At 37.6% G+C, this 14,383-nt stretch overlaps 1 protein-coding gene across 1 annotated transcript; it reads left to right on the top strand.

Annotated features, from left to right (window-relative positions):
- Nucleotides 1-4,586: 4,586 nt before the first annotated feature.
- Nucleotides 4,587-14,115, top strand: LOC134747713 (uncharacterized). The gene is made up of 4 exons (XM_063682325.1): nucleotides 4,587-4,746; nucleotides 9,086-9,250; nucleotides 11,044-11,196; nucleotides 13,712-14,115. Exons 1-4 carry the CDS (start codon nucleotides 4,684-4,686, stop codon nucleotides 13,814-13,816), a joined length of 486 nt encoding a protein of 161 aa, XP_063538395.1. The 5' UTR covers nucleotides 4,587-4,683; the 3' UTR covers nucleotides 13,817-14,115.
- The last annotated feature ends 268 nt before the right edge of the window (nucleotides 14,116-14,383 follow it).

The following is a 14,383-nucleotide window of genomic DNA, read 5'->3' as shown; positions in this document are numbered from 1 at the left end:
AGATATTAGGTACATAATTATGAGCTGTAAGTACTTTTAATTTGTCAGTACAGTCACGTCTGAAAATATCGATACGGACAAAGTGCCAGAAGGTACCTACCTATACTAAGGTCGTGTATACATATTTTTGGCACTTTGTCCGTATCGATATTTGCTTAAAATAATAATGTTTTGAAACCTAATATATGTATGTAATTTCCTCATAGGTGATGTGAAAAGCAGTATGTGTCACATGGTAGCAAAATTATTTTCACCTTGGGCGTTAACACTTGAATCCCTCACTACGCTCAGGATTCTATGTTAGAATCCCTCGCTACGCTCAGGATTCTATTATAGAATCCTTCGCTTCGTTTAGGATTCAATTGTACGCCCTCGCCGTAAATATGTCATTTTGCTCCCTTGTGACACAATCTACTATTTTTGTTTCGATTTGACCCATGGAAAAAGAATACAATAATATAGTTGGTCAAGCAATGTTGCCAATAGAAAAAGGCGGCAAATTTAAAAAAACGTAGGCGCGAAGGGATATCGTCCCAGAGAAAACTTAAATTCCGCGCCTTTTTCTACTGTCAAGATTTGCTTGACCACCTATAGATCTGTTTTTTTATTTGTTGATAAAAAAAAACAATTTACTCTGCAATGAGGGCTATCGTTTTTTTGCTCACCAGTTGGCGCCTCTGTTCAATCAATCTTTATGTAGAATGGCTCCATCGATACTGTCGATGATTTCGCCAACGTCAAAGTGGGATCCACGTGGGATCGAGTTAAATTTCTTCAATCTTGATGTAAATCAGCCAGTGTACGGTAAAAGTATAAATAATACAATTATGGCCTCTAGGGCTCTATCCAGATACGGTTAGAGGTAGAAATACCAAATGCTCTTAGAGCACGACGTTGTTCGGTAGTTGTGATATTATGAGCTCTTGTATAGCGATAGCAACTATACAAGGGCCACGTGGAGCTACTTGGCGGTGACGCCAAAACGGTGGATAAACTCGTATCTAAATTAATTCTACATTATCCGCACACGTCTTCATTAGTTTACTGCATAATAAGCTATCAGTATTACACTTCAAACAACGTTAATGAGCCAAAACAAAAAATTAATCCCGACTCGATGTCGCCAAGATGGCGGTCGTCAAGCAACTCCTGGCGCCTCTGTTGATGGTGGTCCAAAAGCATGAATCTAGTATAACTAATTCGGTCATGAGGGGTGGGGAAAAATGACCGAACGGGATAGTCTTATGTATCTTTCAGTAGGAGTAGCAGAGAAAGCGCTGTTATTGTTTGTCCTTGTCATAGTTTCACTTTTCCACCGCTGCCACAACCGAGGTTGTGGCAAACAAATAAGTACGTGACATGTCATGTTTGTTCGTTGCTGGTTTAATTATCGTTGTTTTGTATGAAATTGTGCTTTCTCTTATGAAATATAGTGATGGTTAGCGTTTTGAATGCTTGAACTTTGATAAAATACTGGTGAATTGTTCTGTAATCGGCTGTAATAGTCGCTCTGGGCAAAAATATGAGATCATAACCTTTCACACGTAATTACGGTATTTTACACCTTCCTCTTAACGCAATATGTGAGAATAACATCGTAAAATTACGTTACACTCAAAGCAATGTAGAATCAAACGATTACAATAAAAATATCACAATTATTTACGCAAATTAACAAAACATTATTTGTAAAATTATCCGCCCAAATTACGTAGGTAGGTAGGAATCTGAGGTCAGCCATTTTTAAACTTCTTCTTAATTAAGCTGCATAACAATCATGTTAGGGATACCAGATGAAAATATCATAATTTTATGGGTAATTTTGACCTCGAAGTTTTTTCGTACTTCTAATTCCAAAAAATAAATAAACAAATGTTGTGAAGATTAAATGTGGTGTACATTAATTGGTGTGATTGCGATTTGTGATTTCTTTAAATTAAAACCCATAATACATTTTATTTTACGTTTTATTTACTAAACATGTTTAGTTTTGTACCACCTGCGCGAATTATAGGCGGTATTTCATTGTTTATACGCCTAAAAAGAACGGCCCATTGACATTTTATTTAACAATTTTTTAATACCGTCAAACAAGCTAACTTTGCCTCCAGGGTAATCGCCCCAACGTGATATCAAATATTGGGGTAATTTTTACCAATATGGTATCCCCACGTTTATGACGTCATCTATGTCTATCCCTTACGGGCGCACGCGTATAGCTGGTCTATGTAATGCTAGGTCTATGTCCAAAAGACTAAAGAACAGCTGTCAGTCGTTTAAGTGACAAGTGACATTTGACATTTCGAACTATGGAAAAGACCACCATTTACACTAGCGCCCCTAGCGGCGAAATCATACGCGTTAGCCCTCATTCACTGCCATCTATCGACATACTTAAAAACTAAAAATGAAGATTTATAAAAATACGTTAAAATGTATTTAAATATGGATAAATTCAATTCAATTCAATTCAATTAATTTATTTCAGAATAAAAATTCCATTTACATTTAAAATAAAATAAAATAACTAATCCTAAATTAAAACTAAATATGTTAGTAACAATAGGTAATACTTAGAACTATGTTAGTACACAGGAAATAATTTGTTAATAAAATACATTAAAATAAAATTAATAATTGTTGGGTAAATATGGATAAATGATTCTTTTATTTGCAATTTTTATTTTTATATGGTTTTGACCCATGTTCTTTCACTGATATGCGTTAAAATCATAAATAACAAACGAAACCGTCAACGCCCTCTATACGAGAGTAGGCCAAAGCTAGTGGCGCCATCTGATCGAGAATCAAATTTTCGTGATTTTCGTGGCACGTTTTTTCCTTAGAATGTTACGGAGTTATATCTATTTTTGGTTAGATAGATAATGATGTAAATTAGTTGAACTACCCCGGCAAAGCCGGGGCGGGTCGCTAATAGTATGCAATAAAGAGAACACACAGCAGAACAGTAGACAATATTGCAAAATGAAAAAGGTAGCAAATAGCAAAGCGTAAATAGCTATAATTGGCTACAAGTAGGTAATTTAAATTGTATGTAACCCTACGTACCGACCCGACGCAGGGCCAGTGTTTATCTTTATCCACAGATCACATTTTGTCACACTACACTATGACATCCGGTATGAATGCAACTAGATCTCTCTACTTAGAACACTTCAAACAGAGATAGTATTGTTTTGAAGAGTGATCAAGTGTGGTAAGGTTTCCGAGAAAGCATCGGCTAAAGCTTGCACTACACAAAAGCAATTATAAGTTATACGTTTTACATAAATTTTTGGATTGTATGCAACTTACAAATTTTAAATAACAGTTTTGAATGATTCACGGTTAGTTTCACTAGACTTATATTGCCAGTGATTACCTTTTGTATTGTTTTCGAGCTCCCGATATTTCGACGCAGTTACCTGCATCTTGTTCACGGGTAACTGAACCCACCCGCTATCTTCAATAAATATGAAGCCTTAATATTATTAGAGTTGCACTATACAAAGATTCACTGGTTCACAAGTTAAGGGACAAAGCCAACCTCCTCAGAGCTATTCGCGTCCAATACTCTGGGAACCTTATGCATCATCAGGAACAATGAACTGAATGAACATTACACTAAGTACCTACCTACACACAGACCTACAGAATTGCTTATAGATGTGGTCTTCTGTAAGGTAGATAGATACACTTCCTCACTTAGACTGCTCCAGATCAGTTTCGAACGTGATTACTCGTACATTTCGATGCCGAATCTTGTGGATTAAAAAAGTAATGCCGCATTATCTTCCTTAGCGTCGCAGTCAGGTGAAAAGTTATCCTGAGACTGCTCCAGATCAGATTTGAGCGTGATTACATTTCGATGCCGAATCTTGTGGATTAAAAAAGTAATGCCGCATTATCCTCCTTAGCGTCGCAGTCAGGTGAATAGTTATCCTGAGACTGCTCCAGATCAGATTTGAGTGTGATTACATTTCGATGCCGAATCTTGTGGATTAAAAAGTAATGCCGCATTATCCTCCTTAGCGTCGCAGTCAGGTGAAAAGTTATCCGGAGACTGGCCCAGATCAGATTTGAGCGTGATTACATTTCAATGCCGAATCTTGTAGATTAAATAGTAATGTCGCATGATCCTTCTTAGCGTCGCAGTCAGGTGAAAAGTTATCCTGAGCGCATCGCACTGCCAGTGGAGAAGGGACCTTATAAATAACAAGCATTTTTATTGCGAATCGCTCTGATACCTAGTAGTGAACAAAACCTAGTGTTATTCCAACCTCGAGCCAAAGGTAGTCGATTCGAACGGTAACTTCATCTCTTCACTCCAATATTGTAGCAGTGATAGAGACAGAGATGTAGAAACTTCTGGGAGGTCGCGGTGGGCACTCCGATTACGAATCGTTTTTAAGCTCACGTTACACTGGAGCAGTATTTAAACTTACAAAAATGCTCTCAATTTGATATCAGACATCACTCGTATTCACCGCCATTATACAAGTACGAGTGAGATGCACTGAAAGTAATGTCAATGTCACAATATCAAATAAAGATTTTTGAAGCTTGAATGCACATTGACATTATCCACCATTCGAAATTCGAACAGTTGCCACAGTTGGGTCAGTTGAGTTGACCAGTGACCAATAAGTGTGTAAAGTGAACGCGCGTGAAATTAAATTCAAGATGAACACGGACGCCAAAAGTCATTTCATAACACTTTTTCTGATTTCCAACTCTTGTAATGGGGTGAGTGAAAGGTTTAGGATCTTGTTTTATTTATTGGAACAACTTTTAAATTAAAAAATTTAAAAACCCCCTGTCAATAAAATCCATTTTATGCCAAAAATGTCTTACATCATTTTGAAAATCATTTTCAAACTGCTGGATCGATTTCCATTAAACATAGCTAAGAACCACCACAAGAAAACACGCTTTCACGTAAAAAAACGCATCGAAATCGGCCTATCCGCTGGAGAGATACGATGCCACAGACAGATAGACAAACATTGGCATCAAACATTTTTTTTTATTGCAAAGGGAAACAAACAGCATATAATCACACGTACAGTTAGAACAGTTTCCACTTATAGGTAATAAACACAATTCGTCGCTGCGCGTACAAAAGTCGCCATGTGTTTTTAACCTACTTTACAGGAGACACAAAAAACTGTTTATTTCGATAATTATTGGACATAAATGAATCAATATTTTTGTGACAAAAGTATTTGCACTTTAACATACATTAAGGAATTACATGAAAAAATATTTCAGTTTTAATAATATGAAAAAAAAACTTTTTCATAAATATGTCACATAGCGAGTTTTGTTTGGGTCATAAATAACCTCTAAGTGTCTTACCATTACATTAAGGACCCTATACATTTTTTGTTCTTTATCGTCACATGGCTATTTAATAATATGATGTGAGCGTTCAATAAAACAGAAAAAATCTACGTACGTACGTAAAAAAATGCTATGTAAGTCAATATAATTGAATTTCATTCGTGAATTAATAATCTACGTACTTTTTTATTATAACTATGATCAATTTGTTTCAGTCAATATCTTTGAACTAAATATGTTTACCTAGGTAACTAATTTAAATTGGTTTGATAATTATTTGCCAGCCCAATAAGTAATCAAATAATATACATATATACGAAGTACGGAGAAAAACGATAAAAAACTATTTTTTCTAGTTTTGTAATCAAAATGTTGCCTTTAAAATCTTGAAATGTAAAAAGTCTCATCTCTTTAAGGACTTTCTTCTTCCTGCCCTTATCCCACGTTATGTGGGGTCGGCACAACAAGTTTTTCTCTTCCATTCTCCTCTATCTTTGGTCACCTCAGCACTCACTCCTTTCTTTCTCATATCCTCTTTCACACAATCCATCCATCGTTTTTTGGGTCTACCATCCGCTCTCCGTCCATTAGCATTCATCCCTAACATTGTTTTGCCTATGTGACATTCATCTTTCCTCGTTACATGCCCATACCACGGCGCGAACCTATATACTACTCCTCATCTTCTCCGTTACCGGTGCTACTTTCAAACTTCCCCTTTATATACTTATTCAACAGTCAAATATCAGATGACAGTCTTATAATGGACTATCATTGGTTTTCTCCTGCATTGCTTTATTAAGTAAGTAATCACAGTGAAGTTAGGTTGTTTTCATGATTCAAGTTGTCAAAAAATGGGTGATAATTAGAGGCTCTGGTACTCGCCGATGCGCACAGGGAGAGGGTCAGGTGCAGGGCCCTAAATGAATTCCCTGCACCCGATGAACTGCCGAGGACGCGTCAACAAGGGCACGAACGGATACAGCAAAGCTAGAAGGACAAGAAGGACTTTCGCTATGGATCTCATACCATAGAGGCACACTGCAGTCAAGAATGCAATCGTTGGGCCGTAGAGTGTCGCACCATGACGGCGGCTCTTGGATTAGGGAACGTTTCGCTGCGCAACGTATTAATGACTATGTTGGGCAGCGAAAGGAAATGGAACGCAGTTGCCTTCTTCTGCTACACCGTCATTTCAAGGAAGGAGGCCGCGGAAACGGAGCGTGAGAGTAGGAGCTGAAGACGCGCACCCGAACCGGCGCAGACGGCGGTGAAGAAGATGGGCACAATTTGCTGTCCGCCTAAACCCCTAGCAGGGCCAGCGGGCTGTGGGGGTCCGCACTACACGGCGCTACACGATTGGCAGTGGGTCAAGCGTCAATGACTCTCCTTTCCAGCGGTGTGGGTACTCCGGAGTAAGATAAGCCAGGGCCGCTGGAAGGAGTAGAATCTCAGGCATCCCGCACCTCCTTGAAAACGGCCAGAAGGGTGAGCGCCGGAGTGGCTTTTAGTGGGTATATCTCCTTTTCTCCTCTTACTAGGAGAGGATGGTTGCAGGAGGGTGTCCCACATATCCAAATGCCTCCCCAAGCCGGAGAGCCTTTGTCAACAAAAAAAAAAGATTATTAAGGAATTTCAAAAAGTTGAGTTTTAAATAATTTCCGAAATAAACCTGCAATCAACTAAAAGTCGGGCTTTTGAAAATATAGGCAAAAAATATTAGGGTCAACTCTTCTTCCTCGCGTTATCCAGGCATTTTGCCACGGTTCATGGGACCCTGGGGTCTGCTTGACAACAGAACTAATCCCTAGTTTTTACGAAAGCGACTGCCCTCTGACCTTCCAACCCAGAGGGGAAACTAGGCCTTATTGGGATTAGTCCGGTTTCCTCACTATATTTTCCTTCACCGAAAAGCGACTGGTAAATATCAAATGATATTTCGTACATAAGTTCCGAAAAACTCATTGGTACTTGGTGGTGATTGAAAGTCGCACGCTCTTACAGCTAGGCCACTAGCGCTTCACATGAAATAATCATGTTTAGTAGGGACCTGTATACAACTTGAGGGTAGATAATAGTTTAATATACGGTAGACTCGATTGTTATAAGAAAATCCCGCTATGTATAGTAAAACGCACAGTCTAGAAACATAACATCGACTGCAACTAGTATAAAAATATAGCTATGTGCGAGAAACTACATATCGGGAGCAAGCGCATCTAATCATTTTTAAATAAACTTGTAGAAAATATCGCTATGTGTCAAGCATCACATAGCGAGCACACGTCTGTAATTGCTGTTCAAATAAGCTAATGTAGTTATGTGATTTATTCCAGTTAGCGATTATAGGAAGAGCATTCATTGTATGGGCGTCACATACCTACATTTGATAAATCCTTAAATATTGAAATAAGCGCCACGCTGTTTTTGGAGCATATGCGTATAGAAATAAGGTTCAAAATGGCATCAAAACCGAAAAATCGTAAAAAATCACATAGCGACTTTTTTGCGAGCGACGAATTATTGCTCTGAGAGAAGAGAAACAATATGCAGTACATGCACATAAGTAAATTAACAGGGCAATTACAAACCAAAACTGAGACTAAGATTATACAATTAATGACAAAATTTATGAACAAGTTAATTAATGACAACATTCAAGAAAGAGAAAGAAGAAGCATGTTTAAACTGATTTATCTACTACATTAACACGCATCAGCACCAAGAGCTGCTAGTGTATCAAAATAAATTAAAAACAATAATAAAATAAATAAAAGTTCATTGTTTAGTGATTGTTAGGGTTCCGTACCCAAAGGGTAACAACAAGACCCTATTACTAAGACTCCGCTGTCCGTCTGTCCGTCCGTCTGTCAGTCTGTGCGTCTGATGTTTGTCTGTCACCAGGATAGATATATAGATAGATAGATGAACCGTGATAGCTAGACAGTTGAAATTTTCACAGATGATGTATTTCTGTTGCCGCTATAATACTAAAAAGTACGGAACCCTCGGTGCGCGAGTCCGACTCGCACTTGGCCGGTTTATTTTAATTTTATTATTATTATTGTTTGTTTGCTTGTTTGTGCTTTCATTGCAGATACAAATTTACGGGGATTTAAGTGAAACATGTCTATATGTAAATATAACACCCCTCTTTTGAAATACCTATAGGGATAAAGGATTCACGTTAGAACTTATAACGGTCCGGGCCTGGGCCGAAGCATCCGACACTACATTTTCTATAAAAAACATCATGTGATCACCGATCAACTGTCATAGAAAACGAAGTGTCGGACGGCTCGTGCCCGACCCGGACCGTTAGCGTGAGTCATCCTTAACGCAAAAAAATAATAAACTAAAAAATGAAAGAGTGATATAGCTTCATCATTCTACGAGTGGGTCTCTAATTGTTTGAAATAATTATTGAAAGTCAGAATGTAATGATTGTCATACTATCATTAGTCATAATTTGGTTTTTCACAGAAACGCGTAACTTTTCAAGATTGCCATAAAACAAACCTAACCTAACCTATCTATAGAATAACCCGAGAAAAATCCTGAAAAGTTAACCGATTCAGAATTATCTAATATGACAATCATTACATTATGACTTTCAATAATTATGTCAAACAAGGGACCCCTTCTACGAGTATCTGTTAAACGTGGATTCAAAGTTCCCGCCACTTCGATTCTAACTTTCTAGCCGCTGATAAACATTTTACCTTGTAAAACTTATTTTCAGTTTGGCTTTGGCCTCTTCCTATTCTCCTTCGGTGTTGGAAGCGGAGTCGTCGTGGGCATGGCCGAAGGGTTTGTATGGTGCATAGCGATAGGTGCCGCAATTATCTGTCTGTCTGTGGTCGGCTACAGTGGAGCTATTACACAGCACAAGAAAAGACTCAACTGTGTGAGTATTATTATTAAGTTTATGTGACTGCTACATAATGAAAGACATTAAAATACGAGTGTGGGTTTATGAAACGAATGAAATGAGTTTCATAAAAGGATCACACGAGTATTTTTTGCCTAATTATGTACAATTACATACACTGCTTTATCTACATCAATATCATAAGCTTCAACAAAACGAAATAATTGTTATACTACAAACTAATTAAACGTTAAATGGTGGTAATGCAAACTTTTTCGCGCATGTCACGCATGCATGCATAGAAATAAAGAAATAAAGAATAATAGAAATAAAGTCAATTTTAACTGCGAATTCTTACATTAACTTATAAAAACCACACGAATAGACAATTACATACGGTGCACTTATCCAGCACCTGTGCTTTATATATCATCTGATACGCTGATTTTGATTAGTAATTTTTTCTAACGACTTAGCTCCTGAGTTATTCTTATTACTCGTGTATTACCGAATCCCATTATCAATGTTTAAAAATGCGTATGTACCTTTAATTCGCATTTAACATGTACATAACTTCGCCTTAACAAGCAATAAATGTGTGTGGCAATAAATAATTGTTATTCTTACTATTAAATTATAATAACTTGTATCATCGGCATTTATTTAGTACTTATTTACGATTTGCAAGAAGCGAAGTTGGGGACGGGTGGCGAAGCTAATAGCGGAAGCCGCTCGACCCCAATTTCAAAGGAATACCGCAAATCGATGTACAGGTTAGACGTTTGGCACACACATACTAGAGGCCAAAACAAATTTTTTGACCCGCAGTTCCTAAAAAAATTTCGCTGCGGGGGGAGTGGTAAAACATATTTTTTTTTGTATGGAAAAAATTTTTTTTTCTAAAACCTATCGAGTATGGTATCATACGAAAGGGCTTTTTAAGGCGATTCTAAAAATATATCACTTATGTAACTATACCAACTGATGTAAGGCGCAGTTAAAGGGTTAAAGAGGTATTTCCCGTTCGATATATGGATATTACGTATCATTTTATGATTAGTATGTACCGTATCTGCAGTATAGTTCCATAAGTCTCGTGAAATAGGTATTGAAGTAGAACTGTGTCACTTTGTAAAATTGAAGAATAAAAAAAAAATGTTAATGATATTATTTTCAAAATTGCTTTCTTGGAGTTAGACATGAGGATATCGCGTATCATTTGTGGTATATTGTACAAAAAAAAATCTGCCATATCGTGTCTGGAGGAGCCGAAACTTGGTATGTTTCGAAAATTCTTTTTGTTTTAATTTTTAAAAAATGCCCGAAATGTAATGATGTGATATATTTTTAGAATCGCCTCAAAATGCCCTTTCGTATGATACCATACTCGATAGGTTTTGTTTTTTTTTTTCATACAAAAAAAATAATGTTTTACCACTCCCCCGCAGCGAAATATTTTTAGGAACTGCGGGTCAAGGCCTCTAGTATGTGTGTGCCAAACGGCTAACCTGTACATCGATTTGCGGTATATTTATACGAACGGGTTAGACTATAAGGTATTGTAGATATTTTTTACTTTGAAACTATTTTTACGCCGCTCTGTTTATTGTTAATTCAATTAATATTTAGGTATCTATTTCTTGGTAAAATTATTATTTTAATATTTGACTTGGACGAAGTTGGACACCAACGGTGAAAGTTATCGTACCCCGCGGTACTCGCGGTAGATAGTTGTGCCAACCCTAATTTTCAATGAATTGCAACATTGATAACGTGGGTTGTAGTTAGTACTTAGTATATATTAGGTATTACCCCTTACTTGTTTACAGTACGCATCAGGAATGGCAATTCTGACGGCGGCTGAGATAGTGCACTTGGTGGTGTTGAGCACGAGCACACCCTTTCAGGGTCGCGAACGTGGTCACGAAGACCTCTTGTTGTGGGCCTATTTTGTAACGATGATCTTCATTATCGTCATATCGGTGAGAAATTAATCTGCGACTTATTATTATACTAGCTTTTTCCCGCGACTTCGTCTGCGTGGAGTTAGTAATTTGCGTAGCTTATTGTTTACCCAATCTGATTTTTATCAATTCCCCATATAAACTTCCTCCCCCCTTTTCACCCCCTTAAAGGATGATTTCTGGGATAAAAACTACCCTATGTCCTTCCCCGGGACTCGAACCATCTATGCCAAATTTCAACTAAATCGGTTCAGCGGTTTAAGCGTGAAGAGGTAACACACAGACAGACAGACCGACTTTCGCATTTATAATATTAATATGGATGAAATTTGGAGACAAAGTCTGAAGATCAATATGGGTCTATGGGTGTTTCTATGGTTTATCGGGTCGCTGATTTCGAAAACAACAACGATGTTAAAATCCAACGTGGCGGACGTGAAAAACCATCTCCCCTGTTGGGGTGCAATGTGGTTAAAATGTCTAAATATCAATATGTGTGTCGTTTTTATGTTTTTTTGGGACGTTAATTACGAAAATGGCATCGATTTTGAAATAAATTTAATAATGTGGTCATGAAAATTCTTGAAAGTACTCATATTTGTGCCAAATTGCAATTCAAACGGTCCAGTAGTTTCGGAGCAAATCGGTTGTAACAGACGGACTGACAGACAGCCACACGTGATCTTATAAGGGTTCTATTTTTGCTTTTGAGGTATGGAACGAGACCCGCGTTATCCTAATAGATTTTTAAATTTGTATTTGGTCTCGATCGTTGTCAATCGGTACCTATTAGGCGAGTGCGGGCGGCGCGGCGGGACGGACTTGGACGGACGGAGCGGGCGGAGTAAGTCATCGGGAAACTTCCTGCATCCGTATTTAAATGGTGAAATGAGTACATTCAAGGTGCTGCAAGAAGGTGGTTGTCTGTTTGCTTCTTATAAGTTTAGGTTTCCATTTTAAGAAAAATGCAAAAAATCGTAAGTACCTACATATATGTATATATATGTATTTCCAGTAGTGATGTGACTTCCATGCCATTATTTTGCTACAACACTGCATGATTAGTTGCGTCTTTTGACGAAAAATCAAGGTAGGTCGATATTGCGTCCGTATACTGGAAGCTTTACTTTCTTTTAACTTTGTTAATTAAGTCTGATGTTTTATGGGGCGACATATTCGTTCACTCGAAAAAACTCTTTTAAAGAATTTAAAAAAAAGAAGTCAGCCGGACGCAGCATGATATGCAAAAAACGCCATGTAGGACGCAGCACGACAGCCAAGATGTATATATAGGTATATATGTATATATGTCGGCACAAGGCACCTGTAAGCTTATAATGGCTGGGGCCCAGGAAGGTGGCCCGCATTCCTGGTCAAATGTTTACATTAACAGCATTAGGCGTGATTGTCACAGAGTATGTCGTTGTTCCTTGAAACGGGGCGGTTATTGTAAACACTGCCGAACGTAGCCGTGGATCTGGTATTTGAATGAAATTTGATATTAGTTCTTTGTTCTGACCTTAGCTTTGAATGCCAAGCGGGCATTAAGATGGGCCATGGTTGAGTTGGGACGCGCTCCGTCCCGTAACCGTGCCGTGAGATTTCGTGTGTGCTTTAAGTACCTACATACTTGTACCACTTGACCCACGGATTCGTTTCCGTTTCTTGATAACTTCGTGGTGTAAAAGCTTTGATTGTTTTGGTGTGATTTCTTTGTGATTTGGAACTTAATTAATTGTCAGCGTGATTTAGTGTCATTCTGTATCTATATATACCTCATCTATACGTAGTTACTAGTGTCAGTTGGTTTATTGCATTAACATTGTATTGGACTTGTGTGCGTGATATTGATATGCCCACTGTTTTTCGCCCACCATGGAGCCGATGCCTGGTCCCCTGATGCCTTCTTAGAGCTACCGGCTCCGACATATATATATATATATATATATATATACACATATATATATATATTCTACCTACGAACCATAAACCATAAAAACCATCTTTTGTAAGTCGATATAAAACCATATTTTCGTAGATCTCCTTCCCCTGCCTCCCCGCACCCTATAAATTAGAAAAAACGACATAAGATTCTTAAATCACGCGGGCGAAGCCGCGGGCAAAAGCTAGTTCCATACAAAAGAGCATTTTCAATATGTAAGTACTTACAGTCAGCAAAACTTTGCATACCTATTTGTATACCCTACGACCGGGTATCAAAATTTGCTAGTTTAAATTCAACTCTGTTAAGTTGACAAAGAGTCAAAGCTTAATGGAGGCCTATGTACTGTGTAGGACGCTGGTCCTCAGGAGGATAGTGTCATTTCGTTGATTAAAATTAAATCCCAGAGCCGTACCATTTGTACACGGCCTAAAATAAAAAATCTAATAGATAAGCTCAGACGGACCACTACGATTAAGTTGGCAGCGATTATGATAGCCCAGCCAGACTGTGCAAGTGTTATTTAAACGTGATTGTCTAACTACTTAGTACGCTCCCAATTTACAAATGATGGTCTTTTCTACGTTTCAGATTGTGTCAATGCTGTTGGCGTGGACCATGTTCTATCGGCTCGGCCATACCCGTGCGATAACCGCGTTCGCTGACAAAAACGGTCAGCAACATTTGCAAGCGTAGAACATTCACGTCACCACGACCCACACATATTTTTTATTGTAGGTATTATGAGTTATTTTAAGGTTTGTTTTGTAGGTTTTAAGTATGTTTATGTACCTAAGTACTAGAACTAACTTATGCCTTTTTCATTTAATCGATTTGCGAGTTTATTTATATAGGTACTTCTTTGTAATTGTAACTGCATGCATTAGTAACTTTTTTAAATTCGTACATTACGTACCTATGTAAAATTATATTTTTTAAGTTTTATCTCTCATAAAAAAATGTACCCTTCATTTTATTCATATTAAAGTTCATTTAAAATATGTCCTGCCTTGGTTTCGTTACTTTTAGTTACTAGTTAGATAAGGTTACAGTAAACCCTGTAACATTATTATACCTGCCTACGAATAATAATAAAAACCGCCAAGCCAGTGAGCTAGTTTTAATATATTCTACTCGTGTAGATATCTTCTTGTTTATTGTTTATTTTTTAAAGTTATTATTTTTTTAGGTAGGTATATACCTATTACTTATTTCCACTTTTATCAGTCGTTAAGTTGTATAATAATGCCATCTGTCGGCTTT

This window comes from Cydia strobilella, chromosome 15, assembly GCF_947568885.1.
Source record: "Cydia strobilella chromosome 15, ilCydStro3.1, whole genome shotgun sequence".
Lineage (NCBI taxonomy): Eukaryota > Metazoa > Arthropoda > Insecta > Lepidoptera > Tortricidae > Cydia > Cydia strobilella.
The sequence above is the reverse complement of the archived record's forward strand: the minus strand, read 5'-3'. Positions and strand labels throughout refer to the sequence as shown.